General features: G+C 26.4%; 1 protein-coding gene across 2 annotated transcripts; it reads left to right on the top strand.

Moving 5' to 3' along the window:
• The first annotated feature begins 20,626 nt into the window (after positions 1-20,626).
• Positions 20,627-22,792, top strand: LOC100264507 (probable WRKY transcription factor 40-like). Of its 2 annotated transcripts, NM_001281019.1 has the most exon segments (5): positions 20,864-20,953; positions 21,186-21,248; positions 21,642-21,965; positions 22,083-22,199; positions 22,300-22,668. In NM_001281019.1, coding segments are annotated over 5 exon segments (954 nt in total). In that variant the 5' UTR covers positions 20,864-20,869; the 3' UTR covers positions 22,666-22,668.
• The last annotated feature ends 794 nt before the right edge of the window (positions 22,793-23,586 follow it).

Here is a 23,586-nt window from a genome sequence, read left to right as displayed (position 1 = left end):
ATTTTCTATTTTTAAAAACAGGAAATAGAAATCAATCTTCTAATTGCTAAACTTGTTTATTTATTTATTTTTTCTGTTTTAGATTATAGGAAACTAATCTCGGAAACGGTTACCAAATAAATTCATAATTTTTTAATATAAATTTACATTATTAAAGGAATCCCATGAATATGAAAAGCCCAAACCATTAAGGATGCCGGTTTTTGGATTGGGCTTAAATTTTAGGAAATGAATGCTCAGGCCTTATATTTACGATATTATCTTTATATTAAATTTGAGGGAAAGAAACAGGCCAAAAAAACAAAGGGGAGAATTGCAAGAAAAGAAAAGAAAAGAAAAAGGTTGAAATTTAACAAAAAAAAATTCTTATATATTTATATATAAGAATTTATTTCTTATTTTTTTAAGTGGGTGTTTGATAAAATTTAATGTGTATTATTTAATTACTTACATTGATTTTAAATTAAACTATTTTTAAATGGTTAATTCAAAACTTATTATTTTGTTTTTTACTTTGAGTATTAATATTTTTCAATAAAATGAACTTAAAATTTATTCTAAATCATCAAATTCATATATTTAATTTTATTAATTTTAACAAATTTTTATCCTCAATAATTTTAACCTATGTTTATTTTCATTAATTTTAAGTACTTAATTTATTTATAATACATTTATCTTTAAATTATTGTAAATATATAAGAGAATGATAAAATATTTAAAATTATTTTTTATTTTAAATTATGATATTAAATTATTTTATCAAACATACTTCATCAATTTAATGACTTAAATGAAGTTATTAAGTTACATTAAGTTGATTTATTAAATACCCTATAAACCTTTTATATAAATAATATAGAATTTGAAAATGTGCAATTTTTTAGATAATTTTATTACATTTAATTTTTTTTTTCTAGATTTTATATGATAAATCAAACCAAAAAATAAAAAGAATTTCTTTCAATTTTTTTTCCTCTTTTCCACGTCATTTATGTCATCAAATGGAGGCATAGTATTTTTAAAGATGTTCTTGGTGTACCGCAGCCGTAGGACTTTAATCCGTTCTCATAATTTTACCTTTTTTGTCAACAACATATAGAAGGTCATTTAATCAGTGAAGGTTGGATCATCGTTATGGGCCATAAAAAATAGTCATGTTTTCTGGAAAATGGAAGGAAAGGAAAGGAGAAAGGGAATATATATATATATATATATATATATATATATATATATATATATATATATATATATATTTAAAGTTAATAAATTATTTTTAAATATGATAGAAAATTGTATGATTTAAAAATGTACAATATATAATTTTAATTTCTTAGAGATTAGGGGAGGGTCAATAATGGAGATAAGAAAATGATAAGATATTTGTGTAAAAATAAAAATAAAAATAAATAATTTTAAAGAGAATATCCAATTATTTGTCTTTTAGGAGAAGCTGTTTAGAGTTTTTAATTATTTAGAGCTTATTTGATGGTAATTCTTAAATATATTTTTAATTCTATAAATATTTAAAAGTGTTTTTAAGGTAAATAAAATAAAATAATTGTTTGCTAATATTTTATTATTTTTAAAAAATATTTTTGAAAATTTTAAAAAATATTTGAATTTATTTTTAGAGAAGTTCTTAAGAGGTGTTTCTTTAAAAAACACTTTAATTTTTTTTAAATACTTTTAAAATACCCTTAAATATTTCTTGATATCCTCCTTTTCCCTCTTTCACTCTTTTATTCTTTCTTTCCTTACTATTTGAAGAATCTTATTACTATCATTCAACATCGTTGAACTCTACTTCAAGTTACTCTCGATTTTAGATGGACAAGATTTGTAAAGTAAATCGTATATTGAAAATATATATATATATATTAGAAATCAATATCTACATATGTTTACAGTGGACATATGTGTATGTGGGTGTCTCAACTTATAGATTACACATATCACAGGCATCATAAAATTACACTTTCAACTATATTTTATAACTCAACCCCTAACCCTTACCCCCCAAATACAATAAGGATAAGAATTAACACTTAACTATTTCAATTTTAGACAAATGCAATTTAAGAAACTTTTGAATCTTGGTGGATGCCATCATCATTCCATGATAAAAAAATTATTATTTTTAATCTAATATATAATCAGATAATTTGTATTCATAAAAATGATTATTTTTAATTTTTCTAATAATATAAATGTTCATATACTCTTCTAATATAAATATTTATATATTGTTCCATAATAAAAAGTTTTTGGTTTATTATAATATTTCATTTTTCTAATTAAATTGTATGTTATTTTTTTAATAATTTATTAATGTTAAAATTATTTTTGTACTTATACGACATATTTAAGAATCAATCATTTTTTCTGATGTATTTTTCATAAAAACACTACAGAAAAAACACTTTTAATAAAAACACTTCGAATAAAAGTACTATAAGTTATCTTACTGGACAATAACATTTCTCACTATAATTATATGTATAAAAAATATTCTTTAAAAAATAAATTTGATCTTATAATATTTTTAGAAACAGAACTAATATCTTTTAATATAGATTTATATCCAATACAGGTTTATATTTAATGCAGATTATTGAAAAGTGGGTATTACTTTTCTATTGGGAAAAAATGAAAAAGAAAAAAAAAATGGAAGCCCAAGAATGTGAAAAGCCCAAGTTCTCAAGGAGGTCACTTACTGGATTGGGCTTTTTAGGAAATCAATGCTCAGGCCTCATATTTACAATGATATCTTTATCCTAAATGTGAGGGAAAGAAACAGGCAAAGAAAACAAAGGGGAGAATTGAGTAGGTATTTATCATTTTTCCATAATCATTCTAAATGATACCAAACATTGTATGATTTGTTCATTCCACCTCCCCCACCCCCCACCAAAAAAAGGGGGGGATGGGGGAAAGGGAAATGGGCTTATTGGATTCTCCCCAATAGACTGGGCTTTTGAAGCCCATTATGATAAATTTGGAAGTTGGGGCTTGAATACTTGTTTTGATCTTTGCATATTTATAGATATTTACATTTAAACTATTTTATTTTTGTTTTTACATGAACCCATTATATAATTTTGTTGATTGAGTATGAATTTATGACACATGAAGTATGAAATTTTATGGAAGAAAGTGAGACTCGGAAAGCTGTAAATGGAGTATTTGAACTTGTTGTAAGTTGATTAGCGTAAACGTTTTATTTCTCGTTACCATTTGGTTTTATTTTTATTGGTTTATGTAAATATTCGTTTTTATATGTTTATTTGTTGTAAGGGTCTCCAAAAAGCCCGCGGCCCGCTTTAGGCCCGGCCCGAGCCCGTAGGCCCGCTCCTTAAAAAAAAACTACAAAAATAAAAAGTATTAAAAAAATATACTTTATTTTTATATATATATAATTAACTCATTTAATAAGCACAAAAGGAATGTAGTTCAGTTGGTTAGAGCCTTGAAATTTAAGCTTGAGGGGAAGGGTTCAAATCCCCCCCTCTCCCTTCCTTTATTTAAAAGCCATTTTGGCTTATTTAAAAAAGCCCGCGGGCCCGGCCCAGCCCTAGCTGGGCTACGGGCCTCCTATTTACGGCCCGGCCCGCCCGTTGGAGACCCTTAATTTGTTGTGTATAGAATTGAATATCGAACAAACCATAAGTTTTGTTTGAATAAGAAGAAAAATTCAATAAACCTGTTTTAATAAAATAATAGTTTAGAAAAAATTCTTTTAAATAAAAGTAAGATTTCTTAATAAAAATTCAAAAAAAGTGATTTTTATGGAAAATCTAGAAAATTGTTTTTAATAAAATTCAAAAATTTTGTTTTAACAATAATTGTCCAAAAATTGTTTTGTAAATAAAGTTGTCCCAAAAATTAATTCTTAATAAAATTGTCCAAAAAATGTTTTTTTTTAATGAGATTAAAAGTAATTTTTAGAAATAAAGGATTTAAATATTTTTTTTAATGAGAATAGAATGAGAGTTATTTTTGTAAATTAAAGTTATAAAAGTCGTTTTCTTAATAAACTTGAATTGAATTTTAACGTTTTTGTAAATAAAGCAAAAAAAGTCTTTTTTAAAATTAAAAATTCTTTTGCAAATAAAGTTATATATATTTTTTAATAATTTGTATAAACCACTTTTCTCAAATGAAAATAAATCAAAATACTTTTGTAAATAAATTTGTAAAAAATCATTCATTTTTTAATAAAAGCAAATAAAAATAAATTTTGTTGCCAAATTGAATTTTTTATATATTAGAATTAAGGTTTTTTTAAATAAATTCATTTAACAATAATAAGTGTAAATAACTTTTTTGAAAGTTGAATACAAATGAAATTGAATCAAATTACTTGGAGAAAATAAATTGACTCTTTTTGGTAAATAAATAAATTAAAATCATTAATTCAAAATTATTTTTTTATAAAATCCTTTGAAATTTCTTGAAGACTAATTCTTTTGATTTTTTTTAAATTTTATTTAGTTCAATAAATCATTTTACATAATTCAATTATCATTTATTTTGTGTATTCTTGTAATTAGATTTTTATTGTCATTTTTGTGTATATTGATTTGTTCCTTTAATCTTCATATCTATGATTAATAATTAATTTTCATAATTTCCTTCATTCGTTTAATAAAGATTGTAGATATACGAGATTTACTATCATACCTTCCGGATAAATAAATTGACCATTTCTAAAAAATCATATTTTTCATCAAATAAAAAGTGAATATAACCGTTTGAGTGAGAACACACATAAAAAATAAGGTTCACAATAACATAATCTAAAAATCATAATTTAACTTAAAATCAAATTAAATAATTAAATAAAATATTATCAAACACTCTTTAAATTTCAATTAAAATGAAATTCTTCAAATTATAGTCCGAGAGGAATAGAAGAAATCAATTCAAATCTTAAAAAAATAATTGAAAAAATAGAGGAAAGAAAAAAGTTTGTATGGAAAAATAGGCAAATATGATCAAAGTTGGAAATAATGGAAGGGAAAAAGGGAAATAAAAAATTAAATAAAAATTAAAATTTAAAATATTTTATTATATTTGCCTTCTTTTTTTAACCTTTTGAGAAATTGGAATAAAATAAAATAAAATGAAAAGAATATCTTACTCATCTAAATTTTTAATATAATATAATTTTATTTTCCTTTTAAAATTTTATTCTCTTATCTCTAAATAACAACTATAATTAGATTTTTAATGTTTGGTAGATAATTAAAAATGATTAATATTCTTTATAATAGGCATTTTTTTTTGTCTTAACTAAAATCATGGAAACCAAACTTTGAGCCGGATATAGTGTGAATATGATTTCTATTTTCTATGGTCTAAACAATATATGTCAAGTTTTTCAAACCTTTGCACATACGTGTCCGACACGTTTTTTTAATCGGGGGGTCGAAAAGTATTCGATTGATAGGATTCCGTTTTCAAAGGAGTTCAAGAAGCCGAAAAATTAAATTTATATAATTTATTTTAAAATAAATTAACAAATAGCGATCCTACATTTTATATAAATATACTAATTTAAGATTTTATTTTATTTTATTTTAAAAAGAAAACCCTCTATTGCACATTCCCTTATACTAAGATTCTCATAAGTCTCATTTCAAAATTATACTATTCACTGGTCCACCCATTTTTATCTTTATTTTTTCTTTTTATTTATTTTTTCAAAATTTTCTCTAATATTCGCTTATAAAATGAAATTAATATTTTTTATTTTTATTCTTTTTAAAAAATAAGTAATGATATTTTAAAAAAAATAGCAATAAACTATAATACTTTAATTATTTAATTTAGTTTAAATAAATATTATTATTATTATATAAATTATAAGAGATGAGTACTAGAAGGACATGAATGAGTGCCTTAAAAGGGAGCAATTAAATGTTTGGTTTTCAGAAAATACTAAGAAAAAAAAAATTACAAAGAAAAATGATTTTTTCATATTTGGCTATCCCATGAAAAATATAAAAGAAAATCAAATATAATTAAAATTAGTTAAAAACTTACAATTTTTTAAATTATTTATTTATTTATATTGATGAGTTAAAATAAGTAAAATGATTTTGAAATTACAAATAAATATATTTTATTGATTTTTAATTTTTTTTCTTTTAAAATTTTCCTTTATTTTTTCTTTTCTTTTACTTTTTCTTTATATTTTCTTTCCTTCACATTTTCCTTCAAATTTTCGGGAACCAAACATAGTCTTATACTTTTGAGGGTTGATTATCTCTTTTTAATTTGAATGCATGCTAAGTCTCCATTTTAAATTAATACATGCATGTGAGTGTCAATGTACAATGATTTAGGAAAGTTTGAAGGAAAATATGAGAGGAAAAAAAAAAAGAAATGTGAAAAGAAAGAAAAAGTGAAGGAAAATAAAAAAAAGATTTATAATTAATAAATTATTTTTATATAAAACTTCAAACTTTTTTCATGAATTTAACATTTCTATATATAGATTAAATCATTTAAAAATATATAACTTTTTAAATAATTATAATTATATTTAACTTTCTTTTGTATTTTTTATAGTAAAACTAAATATAAGAAAGTTATTTTTCTTAACAATTTTTTTTCTTTTCCACTATCTTCTAAACCAAACATAGCCTTAAGAATATTAAAAAGAAATGTTATTTGAAAAGCTGATGGAGGCTTATGATAGTTGAGAGAGCCATCCAAAGTTAGTTGGGAGAGTGATTGAAGTTGAAATGGTCGGTAGAAGATCATGATGCGAGCTAGAAATAAAGAGGAAATTCAAATTGATTCCGTTTTCAATATGGTGAATACAAACTGACATGGGAATAAAACAACATATATAGAAACAAACCGATTTCAGTGTTGTAGAAATCGGAAATTCTCCTTTGGAGATCCTAACATTAGTTTGACCCATATGGTGTTTGGAGATGTAGAAATCAAATCAAAACGATAATTTGTTCTTCAAGTATGTATGTTTTGCCTACTACTTGGATAATTCATTAGCATAATGGATTTTCATTGTTATGATATGACCCGTTAGGTTTGTTGAGAGGCCCCCGTGTCTTTTTTCACTTGGAATAAATAAGTAGACATGGTTGTTTCAGTAAGTTTTTGGAAAACGCTTTTTGAATAGCTTTATTCTCTTTTGGAGAGAGATTGTTTTAGATTTTTCTGTCATTTGAATTGTTCTCTTTAATTTTCCCTTTATTTATTATTTTTCATTTTGCCATCAACCAAATATGATCCATGAAAAGAGGCACTCCGTTGTGAGAAGATTGTTGGGACGTCATTTGTTTTATTCGAGCAGGGCCGCGGAGTATATTTTGGCTCTGTGGGATGCTCAAGTCCGAAGACTACACGTTTCCCCACAAAGTGGCCTCCCCAGGATTCGAACTCGAGACCTTAAGGTCTTTTGGTTTGCCCTCCTGGTACCATCTGAACTCCGCGGCCCTGCCCGGATAAAACAAATGACGTCCCAACAAAGATGACTATTTTTCTATTGGAGGAAGGATCAAGGATGATAAATATATGATTAGAGGCCATATAGAATATTGATCGATGCATCATTGCATTCCTACTTTTGACTTCAAGTTCTATTTTATTTGATTAAATTTTTCTTTAATAGTTTGCTCTTTAAGTAAGGGATAATTAATGCTTACTTGCTTTCATTTATACTTTATCATCCCTTCATCAACGAAGAACTTGTTTGATTAATTGTGAACAAGTAATAAAAAATCTTATTAGTCTAATAAGACTTATTGATCTGAATTTAAATGTTAAGTATAATTTTTAGATCAAAACATGTCATTTAATCGAACTAGTCTTAGATTCACATTGATCTAAAGTTAACATGTCTGATCTAACCATTTTCTAAAGTTTGTTAATCCATCTTTTAATCTTCTCTGCAAATTTTCATTATATTTAATTAGTTTTAATTTAAATCTAAATTTGGATGGTCATTCATTATCACTTGATAAAAAATTAATTTATATAAATAATAAAATCATCAAAACACAATTATACCCGTTCACAATAACGATAACTGAGCTTGATACTATGCAAAAGATTTCAAAACATTTTTCATATTTTCAATTATCACCAGAAAGACTAAAAAAAATAAAAATCGAAAACACCTTAAATTTGTTATAAAAACATGATTTCATAACAAATCCTCTAAATTTGGTTTTTACTAGAAGTTCGTCAAATATGTTCTCTATTATCTTCTAAGTTAAAAAATTGTTTCCCATTATAATAACATTTTCCAAACATAGTTTACCTTTTCTTTTCAATGATCTACCATTGTTAACAATTTACACTAAAAAAAGAAAAAGAAAAAGAAAAAAAAAAAGACCAAGAGCATCTTCCACGATTCTATAAAAGATAAAATATGTAGGGAAATAGTGCATTAAACCAACATGAAAGGCAAAAGATGATGATGAGTAGATGCACACGAAGAAAAGCAAGCATATTGACCAAGACTTGCTAAAAGCCTTCCACAAAAAGACACCAAAGGACCATGAAATTGTACAATTGACGACCACCGCGACGCCTAAAGTCATATCATATTATTAAGCTCTTAGCTAATAGTAACGATGACACAAGATGAGATGCGTCATAAGGTTACGCAAAAAGAATGGCAATGGGTGATGCAGGTGTCGTGTGTTAGGTGGGTGTGTGTGATGACTCATGAGTGGTGGAAAATTGAAAATTGGAATTGGTCTCCTATGACTTTAGAGAGAATCATCAGATATTCACACGTAGTGCGCCATCTATATGATTTTGTCTCGTAACTTATATTCATAGTCGACCAATCCACACATCTTGTTTGTCAGTTTCCTATGATTGATTGGGCTGACTTTAGTGTCAACATTTTTTTTTTCTTTTTTTCCATGCCCAATGTGTTCTTGTCCCTTTTGTCATGTTCTATGTTACTTTATTGGGAAAATTGTGTTTTGTATAAACCCAAAAATTAAACTTTAGTCCATATAAATTCATCATTTAAGTTTAAAACCTAGAAAAAGTATAAAAATTGAGAAGAATGATATGAATTTTTTATTTTTTTAAAAATGACATTTATTGATTATAAAAAAAAAGTAAAAAAATATTAATTTAAATTTTATTCCTTTTGCAAACCTCAATAAAATTTAATTTAATTTAGTGATTTGAAAAAAAAATAGATCATTTTCCAAAAAAATAAAAATAAATTTTTATTTTTATTATTATTATTATTTAAAAATCAAACATCTTGGAAAATATATATATTTAAAATTGTGTATATAAAAAATAACTAAAAATATCTCAAATTTTTTTTTAAATTATATATTTTTAGAATGTATATATATATTTTTAAATTAGTTTTCTAAAAATAATAAATTTTCAAAGAATAATTATTAAAAAAAAATTAAGATAAAAAAAATTGTCAAACATTGTGGTAGAAAATACTCAAAATAGTTTTGAAAAATATATTGGTTTTTTCATATTTTATATCCTTCCCCTCAATTATGTAACTTTTATGGGTCAAATCTTAATTTTTGAGTCCAGTTGGATTCAAAACACAATTGTCTCTACTTTATTTATGAACAGTTACATTTTTTTTTTTAGTTTTTAAAATCAATTTTAAAAATGTGTGGGAAAACCGCTATATTGGAAGTCATTTTAATTTTTTTGACATTTAAAATTTTTTATTTTTAAGTACTAAAAATATAAAAAAAATGTTTCTTCAAATCACAGTTAAAAATACTTTTAATTATTTTATTTTATATAATTTGTTTGTACTTATATTTTTTTATAACTTTTTTTTGTGTCTTTAGGAACAAAACTTTTTATTTGATGTATTTTTCTTTTATTTTTAGAATTTGATGGCAATATTTTAGAATAATCGAATATTTTTCTTGAGAAATTGAAAGCATATTTGGTAAGAAATAATAAAAATAAATAAAAAATATTTTTTAAGAAAAAAATGATGTTTTTGAAATACATTTTTTATTATTTTCACTTTTTTTTTGTTATTGTTTTAAAAAATAATTATATAAATTTAGAAAATGATTACAAATAAAACACTATAGTTTAAAAATTATTTTTAAACCTATAAACAACGGTCCAAAAGCATTTCAATCTCTCAAATAGAATTTTAGGGTTTGATTGGGAACCTTTTTTAGAACAATTTTATGTTATTTAGAATAATTTTATGTTCTCTAGAATAATAATAAATAAAAAAACATTTGATAATCAAAAACTGTTTTCTCATGGTGTTTTAAGAGAACAACTTTTAATTATTTTATATTATTTTCACTTGTTTTTTAATAGTCTTTTTAAGAAGTAATTATACAAACATGTAGAAATAATTAAAAATAAAATACTAAATCTAAAAATTATTTTTAAAACATATTTAAAAATATTAAAAATATGTTAAAAACATTTTTAGTTTTCAAACAGACTTTTATTTTACAAAAATTAGAAAACGGTTTTAAAAAACTGAGCCCAAAAATAATTTTTCAAAATTGTTTTTGAAAATGGTTATTAAACATGCCCTTATTCTATACATATGAGAAAATAGTTTTTAAAATCGGTTTTTTTAAAACTCTTTTTATAAAAGCACTTTCAACCTAAACTTTTAGTTATTTAGAAGATGAAAAGTAAAAACAAATTATATGTGAATTAAGATCACTAGCTCTAATGATGAAAGTGATTTGACTTCAAAACATGAAAGGATCGGAAGACGTCCTTTACAAAAAGTAAAAAGCTAAGAGAATAAAAAAAAAAATCAGTCACTTAAACCTATCTTACTTAAAAGAGAAACGTTTTACATACCACATACACATTAGATATCAAGGACTAAGGTATGAAAGGTATGAAAGCATGCAGTAAAGGAATGAGAAATCATGTTTGTTTCAAAAGAAAAGAAATGTGTCAAATGAAAGAAAATCTTTTCCTTCTACTTACAGCTATTTGTTATCTTACATTTATTTTTATTTTTTTTCTTCTTTTTGTTTCAATAAAGAGTTTTCGTGTAGTTGCCTACCTATGTTTCACACGTTCATACAACCAACTATAATTGTCTGAACAACCAAAGCATCTCTATAAGGAATATATGCAAAAGATTTTTCTTGTAGAAAGAATGCTTGGCTGGTCCTACACGGATCTTTTGTAAATTAACCTATATTTGTTGCAATGACTACATCAACATGGTCGTCTGAATTGATTGATTACTTAGAGTCTATTTTGATAGTATTTTTTTAAAAGTATTTTTAGAAAAAATCATTTATTAAATGTTTCCCTCGAAAAGATTACAAGTGATTTTTCTAATACTATAAATGATTGTTCAAAATTTTAAAAGTGTTTTCCAAAATTTACTAAACATAAATTTTTTTAAAAAAAACATTTTTTAGGTTAAAATCATTATCAAATAAAGTCTTATTTTCTTGTTAATTAAATAATAAAAGGAATAATATTCTTAAAGAATTTGATTGAATTTCAATAACAATTTTCAAGCATGAAGAATAAAAAAAATTAGGCATAAATTGAATTATTGGTCATAGAGACTATACACAATGATGAATGGTGAAATAAATTTGATTGGATTTAAAACATTACTTTTATACATGAAGGAAAAAAAAATTAATAATCCATAGAGCGAATAGGAATGTAATGTAGTTCAATAATCTACCTTCGAAGACAAGACGAGAAATTTATTCACATGTGTTCATTAAAGATAAATTTAAGAAGATAATCCAATGTAACACTTGGGCTAAAATGGATTATCTAGAGTTCAATATAAAAGTACCAATCATTCTAAGGATATCCCTAATTGAACAAGGGTGGAGCTAAGAATAGGATGCGGGAGGCAATAGGATAGAGATTAATTTCAGAGGCAAATACAATTCAAAATGTAATGTGTGATCCATTGGTTGGTGTATTTCTCTCTTAAAACTAAGGTTAGAGGTTCAATTCCTTATCATACATGCCTTTGGGTCCTAGCTAAGTCCATTGATGAATAAGAATAACCCAAAGCATATATTTATATATACACCAAAAATATTATCAATTTTTTATTTATTCGTATCCGAGTATTAATAGACTTGCTATAAAAGTCCTTCTAATAAAAATATAGTTATAATGCCAAAAATATTTTTATCATGATTATCTTAAACATGTTCTACCATATATATACAATAAAAGTAATGTGAATTCACTTTTGAGCATATGAATTTGGTTAAATGACTATCATTATATAATTAAGTTGTTAATAAAACCATATTTAATTGACGGGATATAATATAAGATATGATAATATATTTTATTTGATATTTGATTAACCGGTTACATATTCCTCTATATATATAATAATTTAAATTTTTATTGCTTATATTTAAAAAAACATGAATATTATTGTGATGAATATTATACACCATAGGTAAGGATATTTTGAGGAATTGGTAGGAGTAGCAAAAAAATAAAAATGTGTGCGGTTTCACGTGTGGAGGAGAGAGCAATACTAGAAGGAAAGAGACATTAAGAATAGGATCCCATGCCCTCCTTTGAAAAGTATACTGAAGCCATGACGTAGGGGTGGTGATGCAATCCATGCACGTAATCCGCTGATTTCCAACAGCTTCCACGGGGTTAGGTATTTTTCTTTACATAATTGATAATTCAAACCCGAAAAACCCCACCGGTGGTCATCTCTATCAGTAAGCAGCCAAGAAATACAAATAATATATGTTCATAGGTACATATCTGGTCCAGATAGAGCTGTGGTTGTGGGGCTAAGGGCAGTTAGGGTGTCCTGGAATGAGGGGACCCTTTGGAAAAAATGGCTTTAATTGACTTGGGTCAATCCCACTCTCCCTTATCTGACATTGACCTACAATCAGGACCATTGATTTTTTTTCTCGATGGAGTTGGTAATGGTTTATATCAGCAATGAGCGCATGGATGACGAATTCATGTGTACCAAACTTACACGTTTCCTTTTAGGCTTAATTATACGAAAAATAATAAAGATATTGTAAAAACTAAAACCCTTTCTCCAATTGTTTTTAACGAAGTTTTTATCGACCGGGAAGTCTGAATCATTTTTTTTTGGGTTATATATATACGATGAATCACAAATTTATTTTATTATATATTTAATTTTATTATATTTTTAGGATTTTTTTAAAAAGTGCATTCCATTGACGTATAAATGACATCAATCATTGATCCATATTAAAAATCTCGTGTTTTTTTTTTTTTATCTTTTTTAATTTTCAATTTGTGTGTGTAAATGGTTTTGGTTAACATTTCTTCGTACCTATGAAGCTTTTGTATTATTTGTTAGGTAGAGAAAAATGAAATACAACGTAAGTTTCTCATTTTCGGTTATTCTTCATTATGGGTACAACCAAGGTTGTCACGGTCATGAGCATTAGGTGGTTGAATCAGAAGTTTCTCATCTTCGATTATTCTTCATTGATGGCACAACCAAGGCTGTCATGATTATGACCAATAGGTGGTTGGATCAGAGTGTGTATATAAAGATTTGTACCTAATCATATAGATAATAATTATTTTAAATTTAAAAGAACCTTCACAATTTTAAAACACGTCTATATAATTAAAAGGAACTCATGATATGAGATATCATAGTCTAATATTTGAGAAAAGGATAAAAGGATAAAAATTTAGAAAGATTAGTGAAGCTTAAATATAATATAAAAGAATTTTGAGTATTTTAAATTTTGTTGATAGGCCTAGAAGCAAAGTAGTTAAGGAATAGAATTATAAATGACTAACAATTGACTATTATCCTAGAAAAAAAAAATACAAATATAAAAAGACGGGAAAATAAGAAAATTTGAGAAATGTGCTCATACCGTCTATATATCTTTGGATATGTGAATACGTGACAAAGAACTTGCCAAGACTCTTACGAGTTATAGTCTTGGTCGTTGCCGTTAATAAATAGAAATCAAGACAATAACTAGCCATTGTTTCATTATTAATGTCGATGAGCCTTCTTCACTGCTACTTCTCCAATACCATATATATATATATATATATGAATGTCAATTTTAATTACTATAAGGGTAAAAACAAAGTTCATGTTATAAGGTTTTCTTGTTTGATTGGATAGAAAATGAAGAGGAAAATATGGTAAAAACTAGGAAAAAGTACTAGGATGATTTGTATCATAACCATTGCTATAAAATGGGTACATTGATTTTTTTTAGTAGTTATTATTATTATTTTTGTTGTTTGACTTGTTCAAAAAGAAGATAGGAGAAGTGTTACAATATCTTAAAAATGCAAGACTATGAATGGTTCCAAAGGAAAATTCGAGGAAAAGAAAATCTGAAGAAAAAAAAAAAGAAAAAATGGAATGAAAAGGAAAACACGGGGAAAGAAAATAGGATAAGTAAGGGATGAGGAAAATCACGGGAAAAGAAAATAGAAAAAGTGGAAGGACGGGAAAAAAAAAATACTATATTTGGTTCTTGGAAAATATGACGAAAAAAATATTAGGAGAAAAAGAAAAATGAGAGAAAAAATAAAGGAAAATAAAAAATATATTTATAGTCAATATATTATTTCTATATGTTCATTAAAACTCATTTCACTTATTTTAAATCTTTGGTATAAAAATTAAATAATATAAAAATATATAAGTTTTTAGTTAATTTTAAATATATTTGATTTGATTTATACATAATACAACCAGAGATAATAAAATTATTTTTTTAATCATTTTTTTAGTACTTTCTAAGAACCAAACTTAATGAAATAGTTTTAAAATCAATAAATTATTTTTTTACTATATTAAATTAATTTCACTTATTTTAACTCTTCTATATAAATATTAAATAATTAAAAATGATATAAATTTGTAATTAATTTTAATTACATTTATTATATTTTCATATATTCTATAATAAATCAAATATAAAAAATATAATTTTCTTTTATATATACATTTAAAATTTTTAAATAAAATAAAAATAATATTATCATCCCAAATTGTGTTCAATTGTCTTAAAAAAAAGTGAGGTTTTTTATTTATTTATTAAAATGGATGAAATCATCCCCACTTTATAAAACTAACACTTCACATTTTTCTTACAAAAATAATCATTTCCTTTAAAATACACATGTAAATAATAGAAGTGTTGCTTCTAATTTTATCGGTGCTTGAAACAATTTTGTCTTCTCCATATTACTATATCTCTAGAGTCAATAATTTAAATAAGAAATGACTATGTTCAATCACTTGTTGCTATTACGGTTCAATTGTCTGTTGAGGTATATCTAGTAAAAATACTCAAATTGGATCAGTGATTGGTTTCTAGATTTCGTCGTAAGGTGACATTTATGTCAAAATTATTAAAAAAATGGAAGAAATTAATTTTACAAATTTGAGATTTTTTTATCATTTTAATCTATTAATCCAAAAAAGTATTAATAACAATATAAAACATACTTTAAAAACTTTATAATAACTTTATATGAATACGACAATTTACACGTCCTAGTTTCAATTTCACTGATCAGTTACATTTTTATATTGGACCCACTTTGGAAAATAGTCCCTACACCATTGATTCACACTGTACCCTATTGTCTAATTGGTCACAATCACCTTTATAATCTTCACAAGCTCATCTCCAATCAAATTAATATATATTTATATATTGATTGAAGCTGATGTTGCCGACCTATCTCGTGTCTTTTCTGATGAATTGCCAATGTTTTTTCTCAAATCTCAATCGACATACCCACCGACTTTAAGCCTTTCACAAACCGTACAAAGAGATATTTTACATTGTGACCTAATTTCAGTTGTGAGTCAAGTCTTCCTTTTCTCTTCTTTTTCTTTCTTCCGAACCGACGCCACTTATTAATTCGTGTTTAATATGATATCGGAGCTTGATCGGAAGTTTCGGTGTTTTCGTAAGTTTCATTTTTCTTTACTAGATTAATATCCTATTTGATAATTATTTTTAAAAATAATTATAAAAAATAGTTTTTAATATAAGATTTTGAATATATTTTAAAAATAATTTTTATATCCAATATTTTATTTTTATATAATTATCTTTTAAAATACCATTTAAAACAATATAAAAATTAAAAAAATGATTTTTTCATATTTAGTTGTATATGAAAAATATCAAATATAATTAAAATTAATTAAAAACTTATATTTTTTTAAATTATTTAATTTTTATATCAATAAATTAAAATAAGTAAAATAAGTTTGAAGTAACAAATAAAAATAATTTATTGATTTTTAATTTTTTTTATATTTTATACTTTTTCTTTTAAAATTTAAGAAACCAAATATAACCTAAGAATAACTTTCATTTTTAAATATTAAAATTGACCCTTCAATAATTTGTATTATTTTCTTATTTTAAACACTTTTTAAATAAAAATTTGAAGAATAAAAATATTAAAATAAAATTATTTGTGAAAATGTTTAGATACATAAAAGTTGTTTCCCCAATTTAAACATGTGTATTACCTGATGCATTTTAATCAAATATTTTAATTAAATTATTATTTTTCTATACAAAAAGACAAGTCAATTACTTGAAAGATATTTAATTTAAAGTCAATAAAGTGGGTGGAAAATACTCGCAACATCTCGTCTTGTACAATATTTTAATGTTTAAAGCTTCCCATGCTTCCCTTACGATAAGATAGTGGGGGCATAAAGTAAGCGAGAGACGTGGGCATGCACGCTTCATATTTAATAATAATAAAATTAAATCAACCTACTATCTTTCAAACATATGATTTGTATGCTCCCAAACATTTTTCACAAAAGCTTAATAGCTTATATGGTTTTTGAAATTAATTCCAGTAAAAAGTCATTTTCAAATTTTGGAACAAAAATTATTTTTAAAATTATTTAAAATCACTTGTATAATTTATAAACATTTCTATTATTATTTCCCATCACATCTTGACTTTGAGCCAATTTGGTAACGATTTTGAAAATGCTTAAAAACATTTTTCACGTTTTCTCTTGAAATTACTTTTTAGTCCTGTTTGGTTTATAAAAAGTATTTATCAAGAAAAAAAAGTTAAAGAAAATAATATTTTTTTTATTTAGTTTAAGTACGAAAACATATGAAAGTAATTAGAATTAGTTAAAATTTTATATATTTAAAAATTATTTAGGTTATATTTGTTTTTGGAAAGTTTGAAGGAAAATATAAGGGGAAAAAAATAGAGAAAAAGAATAAAATGGGAAAAAAAATAAAGAAAAATAAAACATAGATTTAAAATAAATAAATTATTTTTATATAATATTTCAATTTCTTTTCACTTATATAACTTTTTTTATATAAAAATTAAATAATTTAAAATTTTACAATTCTCTTAATAATTTTAATTTTTTTTTCACAATAAATATGAGAAAATAAATTTTCTTAATACATATTTTTTTAATCTTATACTTTCCGGGAGCTAAATATATCCTCTAATCTCTATATAAGAAAACAAAATAAGTGAAATAAGTTTAAAAAAACGTATAAAAATAATTTATTAATTTTAAATCTACTTTTTCATTTTTCTTTTCTTCTACTTTCTGTTTTTATTTTCTTTCCATTATTTTTTCTTTCAAAAAAAAAAAAAACCAAACATAACCTTAAAAATTGAATACCATTCAAACAATAACTAAAAATATTACCGACAAAAACATTATAATCAAAATCACTCTAAGGAAGGTGTGTTGGGACAACAATATTTTATTGTGTCCCACATCGAACAAAGGAAAGGACAAGTAACAACCCACTTTGAATTTTCTTTTGAGGGGAATTGGGTCACAATAAAAGTCTGAAACAAACACTTAAACAACTTGCTGGGGTCATGAGAACCTTAAAAAAATGTGTGATGGACCTTAAACCATGGCCCACACGCACACCCAATTGGATTAGCTTGAATGTTTCTCCGCCATTTACACTACACTTAAATTTTGCTGTCTTTGGTAAGCATTTGGCCAACTTGATTACATCAAGCCATGACATAATATTAATCCTTTCAAGTCCTAACTACTACCTTTTTTTTCTGTGCCTGCTTCATGACTAAATGGGGATTGTAATCCACCTTTTTTTTTCTTTTTTGTTTTTAATTAATTCCCATTTTATTTATTTTTTATTTTTTATTTTTTTAATCTTAGCCAAGTTGGGTTTTTGTTCATCCGTATTGCTTTTCTAGGTTCACTGTCACCCCACCAACTTATATTGGAATTTTTAATGCATTTTCAGTTGAATTCAAAGTGGATTCAATTCAAGAACCTTGACTGGTTTTAAAATACACCTAACTAACAGCTTTACCACCGAAATTAAATTTCAAAAATAATATTTTAATTTCATCTTCTTTTCACTTTTTTGACTTTGTAATTTTTTTAAAATTAAATTTTTTAACATTTTGTTTGGTGCAATTTTAAAATGTTTACTAGTCCATTTGCGACAACTTCTTGTGTTTTATTATGGTAAAATTGAAGTTTAAATTATAATATTGATTTTGTAAAAGTTTCATTAAATATGATAGTTTTTTTTATTAATTAAAATAAAATTTCTAGAAAAATAAATATTTTCTCAACTTCTGTATTATGATTTTTCTTAAGTTATAAGTTTTTTAAAACAAAATTGACTAAAGAGTTTTTATTTTTTTTTATAATTGAGAAACTTTTCACGGCCAAACTCTTAAGATTTCTTAAAGGGACCCAAATCATGGGATGATGGCATTGATCATCACACAACAATTAATACCGAGTGAGTTTAGAATATTATCGGTTATAGAATTCAAACTCAAAATCTTCTTTTACTTATGGAGACCATATTTCCCAATTTTCGCTATAACCAATAAGTGGACTATCTTAGCCGATAAAATTGATCAAATAGATATGAAAATCTTTATTGAGCTTAAAAGGAATTTTCAAGTTTATAGAGATTGATAAAACCAAAATCTATATTAGGTGTAACTCTTAAAAAATGTTAAAGGGAAAAAAAATTGCTAAACAAAATTTTGGAGAAAAGGAAAAAGAGAAGATAAATGGTAAAGAATTTTCTCAAGAAAAGAGTGATTTTTTTTTTCATAGGAAAATGCATTTTTCATAGATTTATATCATTTTTAAAATAAATATTATCTTAAAAAATAATAAGATAAGAATAAAAAGAAAATATACTATATGAAAATAATTATAAAATAAAAATTCTTTAAAATTTTTTGGATATTCATCGATCAAAGATGACACTTAGACTAATCAAATATAGCATCTATATTATTAAAAAAAATGATCAAATATAATACCTATATTATTAAAATGTATTACTTATATTTAATCAAAAAAATATATGAAATATTAATTATTTTTAAGTAATTCTTTATAATTTATATTTTATAACCTTAAATTTTTATTTTATGATTTTTAATGTGTTTTAATAATCAATAGGATCTTTACATACACGGAGTACCAATACTTGAGAATCCATCCTTACAACAAAATTGATTTAGGTTATGTTTGGTTCCGAAAAATATTAAGGAAAGAAAAAAATATAAAGAAAAATGATTTTTTCATATTTGGTTATCCTATAAAAAATATAAAAGAAAATCAAATATAATTAAAATTAATTAAAAATTTATGTATTTTAAAAATTATTTAATCATTATATCGATGAGTTAAAATAAATAAAATGAGTATAAAATAATAAAAAAAATAATTTATTAATTTTTAATCTATCTTTTTATTTTTTTTTTAACTTTTTCATTTCTTATATTTTTTCTTTCCCTTATATTTTCCTTTAATCCGACTCTAATTACTGTTCCAGTAAAATGAATTTACCAACTCACGCGTAACGTACACAAATAAGAAGAAAAAGAGATGGATCTAGAAACGTAAATTAATCATATATTTGTAGACTTGGGGGTTGAATTTTATAAATTCCGCGTGGAGGAGAGGCTTCTACTGCCTTTTCAAATTTGCCAGCATAGTCTTCCATCTCCCCCACATTTCTTGGCCTTGTTCCTAGTCTCACACGCTTCATACATTTCAATCTCCCTTTTTAACGCGGCTCCAGCGCTGAGGATTGAATCGCGGATGATGAGGCGATGAGGTGGCGACACCCAATTGGGTAGAATCACTGCGGAGGAAGATTCGGACCCATCAGCTGCTCGGCACCAGCATCCAGGAAGGAAGTGAAGCTGAGAGATGGGTTCCTACAGCGAAGTCAAAAGTCAATGACCCTTTTAAAAGCAAGGGAAGAAGAAAGACAGAAACAGAAGAAATTATGTTCCCAGTACCACCTCCTCCCTAGTCTAGAATGGTTGAATTTTTGGCAGCACACAATATCTCATTTCAAAGCCGTGTTGGTGTTTTCGACTCGTCTAGATAATGGGGTCAAGCACAAAAATACACATTTTTTTTTGGGTAAAAAAATAAAATGACTGAGGTGAATGAGGCGTTGGGTAATGGGAAAAGTAATGAATACGGATAAAATACAAGGAAAGGACGGTGGGGTAGGGGTAGGGGTATGGGTATGGGTGTGGGGTGGGGGACCTGGCCATTTGAAATCTCAAGGAATTTTTCGAGTGCCAAAAATCAACATGACTTTCTTATGCTTCTTCCTCCTTATCTCTCTCTCTCCCCCACATGAATGCAAATAAATTATAGGTGCCTTGAGTGTGACGATTACAAGTTTCCAACTTGGAGACTACACTCTCGCCCTCTTCTTCCACCCACTTTCCTTGCAGACCGACCCAAGACCTTTCATCTGTCTATATATATTTCATTACTCTTCGATTTCTTTTCTCAGAACTGATAATCTTTCCACCTTCTTCCACCTTAGCATCCATCTCATCAGCAATGGAATTCGAATTTATTGATACTTCTCTTGGTTTGGACCTCAAGCCTAATCCTCCTGCGAACAGCCTTGGCGACTTCTCTCCTGTGAGTAGCTATTCTTATGCCCCCACCCACCACCCCCACAAAAAAAAAAAAAAAAAAAAAAGTCCCAGATGTATTTTATTTTATTATTATTTTTAATTTTTCAAGTGTCTGAAGCTTAAAAACTTAAAAAAAAAAACCCAGATGTATTTTATTTTATTATTATTCTTAAATTTTCAAGTGTTTGGAGCTTAAAACTTAGATGGGTGTATCTTCGTCTGTGTTATTTCTGCAGAAGAGAGGAGATTGTGTGGATGTGGATGTGGAAAGGAAACCCTCTCCAGTATTGAAAGAAGACGTGAGTTTTCTTTCTCACTCAAATTTTCACTACTTCTACTGCAAATTGTGAATCAAATATCTTCTTGGATTACACTTTTTTGTGTGTTTTGGTGGTTGGGTTTTGAAATTACTGATGAAAACATTCATATCAAGCCTTCCTGGGTATATAATGAAGCCATGATTTTTTGGGTCTGATTGATTCCCATTTAAGTTGGGAGGTTTCTTATTATGAATTCTTTCTTTCTTTCTTTTTTAATACATATACGCCCAAATTAATTTATAATACTACCGTGTTAAAATTGTTGAATCCCTTGATCATCATCGCCACTTGAATGTCTGGTCACTGATATTTAGCTTTTTCTTGCCTAAAAGACTTGAAACTCTGTACTGAATCAGTGGCTTTTGTGAACAGACTGGTGGTTTGGTAGAAGAGTTGCGTAGGATGAGCACTGAGAACAAGAAGCTAACTGAATTGCTATCAATCATGTGTGAGAATTACAATGCTTTGCACAATCACTTGAAGGAATTGATGAGAAAGAACTCTGATCATCAGCTCTTTAATTCAAGGAAGAGGAAGGCTGAAAGTGAGGATAATATCAATAATATTCATGGGAGTAGTGGAAATAATACTGAGAGTATCTCTAGTGATGAAGATTCAAGTAAGAAGCCAAGAGAAAGCACCAAGGGAAAGGTCTCTAGAGTTGTTGTAAAGACAGAGAAGTCTGACAATAGCCTGGTAAGTTCTGGCCTAGACATAGAAATTTATGAACAATTGGTGGAAGTACTCCTTCTGCCATGATTTCTGATCAATTAGTACTAAGAACGATCCTGTTTTCTTCCTGGGTTTTTGCAGCTTCTGAAGGACGGATACCAATGGAGAAAGTATGGGCAGAAGGTCACCAGAGATAACCCTTCTCCCAGAGCCTACTTCAAGTGCTCCTTTGCCCCAACCTGCCCTGTCAAAAAGAAGGTAAAACTCCCCCCCCCCCCCCACCCCTCTGGTGTTTGTTTACCTAGAAAATAAAATTTGTAGTTTTGGGATCAAATGGACTTTATTTTTTCATATTCAGGTGCAAAGAAGTGCTGAAGATCAGTCTCTTCTGATAGCCACTTATGAGGGGGAGCATAACCACCAGCAACCTTCACCAGTTGAGGTGTCATTAGGCTTCAACCGAGCTGCCACTCCTGCTTCAGTCCTCAGCCCAGCCTCCATGGTCTCTCCACGCCCAACAGTAACTCTGGACTTGATCCAACCTGGATTAGCTAACAACACTGCCAAAAATTCAGTCCATGACGTTAAAGAAAAGCCAATAGTCCAGCAGTTCTTAGTCGAACAAATGGCTTCTTCCTTGACAAGAGATCCCAGTTTCACTGCAGCCCTTGCAGCAGCCATTTCCGGAAGAATTTTAGACCAAACTCAGATAGAAAAATGGTGAAAAAAAAAACAAGACATTTTGGGGGGAAATTTTATGTATTCTGCTTGGTTCATTCCCAGATTAGATAGTACCTATTTGATGTATATATGAATTTTAAAGTCATGCAGAATTTTAGTTCTAGTTAAAAGTACTTGTGCAATATTCTTGATAACTTCCATTCCTTGGCTCAACTTCATTCCATTGCCATCACTAATCCTATGAATGCCCAGTATAATTAGCTTGGAGGTTTGGCTATGATGTTTTGGGAACTATTTTATGGTAATTTAGCAGCTCATTGTTGTGGAAGGCACTATCAAAGTCCAAAACCATGTACAGAATTTAACGAACATATGCATATATTCAAGCCAGCCACAGGGCCATCTTCTACTATGGAATTGAGGATGAAGACCATGGCTGACAAAATGAACTCTCAAAGGGTGTATGGTCTGATTCTGGGATCAAGGGAGGCATTTTGTTAGTATCAAGCCTTCATTCTTTGAGCTTCTTTATCATGTTGTATTTTAATTTTTAGGGACCCAGATAAGAGATGAACATAAACAAATTTTCAGCCGATTAGAGGACCATAACGTTATGCCATCGGAAGCTTTGATGTCAATATGTTAGTGTAAGAATATAAAGATAAAATAATCCACACAAATATATACAAAATAACCGTGCCTACATCCATGAGATCATTCCATTATGTTATAGAAGATCATTCCATCATATTATAGAAGAACATTAAGGATGAAATGAGCTATCGCTCTACCAAGTCTCTTCTATTCTTTCTTGCATTTCTATCCTCAGTAATTCATTCCATTATATTATAGAAGAATATTAAGGATGAAATGAGCTCTCTAGCTCTATCAAGTCTCTTATATTCTTCCTTAAATTTTTATCATTTGGTAATTTTTCATAAACTTATCTTTATCTCATGACTTT

The sequence above is a fragment of the Vitis vinifera genome, chromosome 4 (genome assembly GCF_030704535.1).
Source record: "Vitis vinifera cultivar Pinot Noir 40024 chromosome 4, ASM3070453v1".
Lineage (NCBI taxonomy): Eukaryota > Viridiplantae > Streptophyta > Magnoliopsida > Vitales > Vitaceae > Vitis > Vitis vinifera.
The sequence above is the reverse complement of the archived record's forward strand: the minus strand, read 5'-3'. Positions and strand labels throughout refer to the sequence as shown.

Coding starts and splice junctions, on each gene's coding strand:
- LOC100264507 (XM_010649972.3), top strand. CDS start 20,870: ATGGAATTCGAATTTATTGATACTTCTCTTGGTTTGGACCTCAAGCCT. Junction 20,954..21,641: donor GCCTTGGCGACTTCTCTCCT/GTGAGTAGCTAT, acceptor TTTTGTGAACAG/ACTGGTGGTTTGGTAGAAGA. Junction 22,200..22,299: donor CCTGCCCTGTCAAAAAGAAG/GTAAAACTCCCC, acceptor TTTCATATTCAG/GTGCAAAGAAGTGCTGAAGA.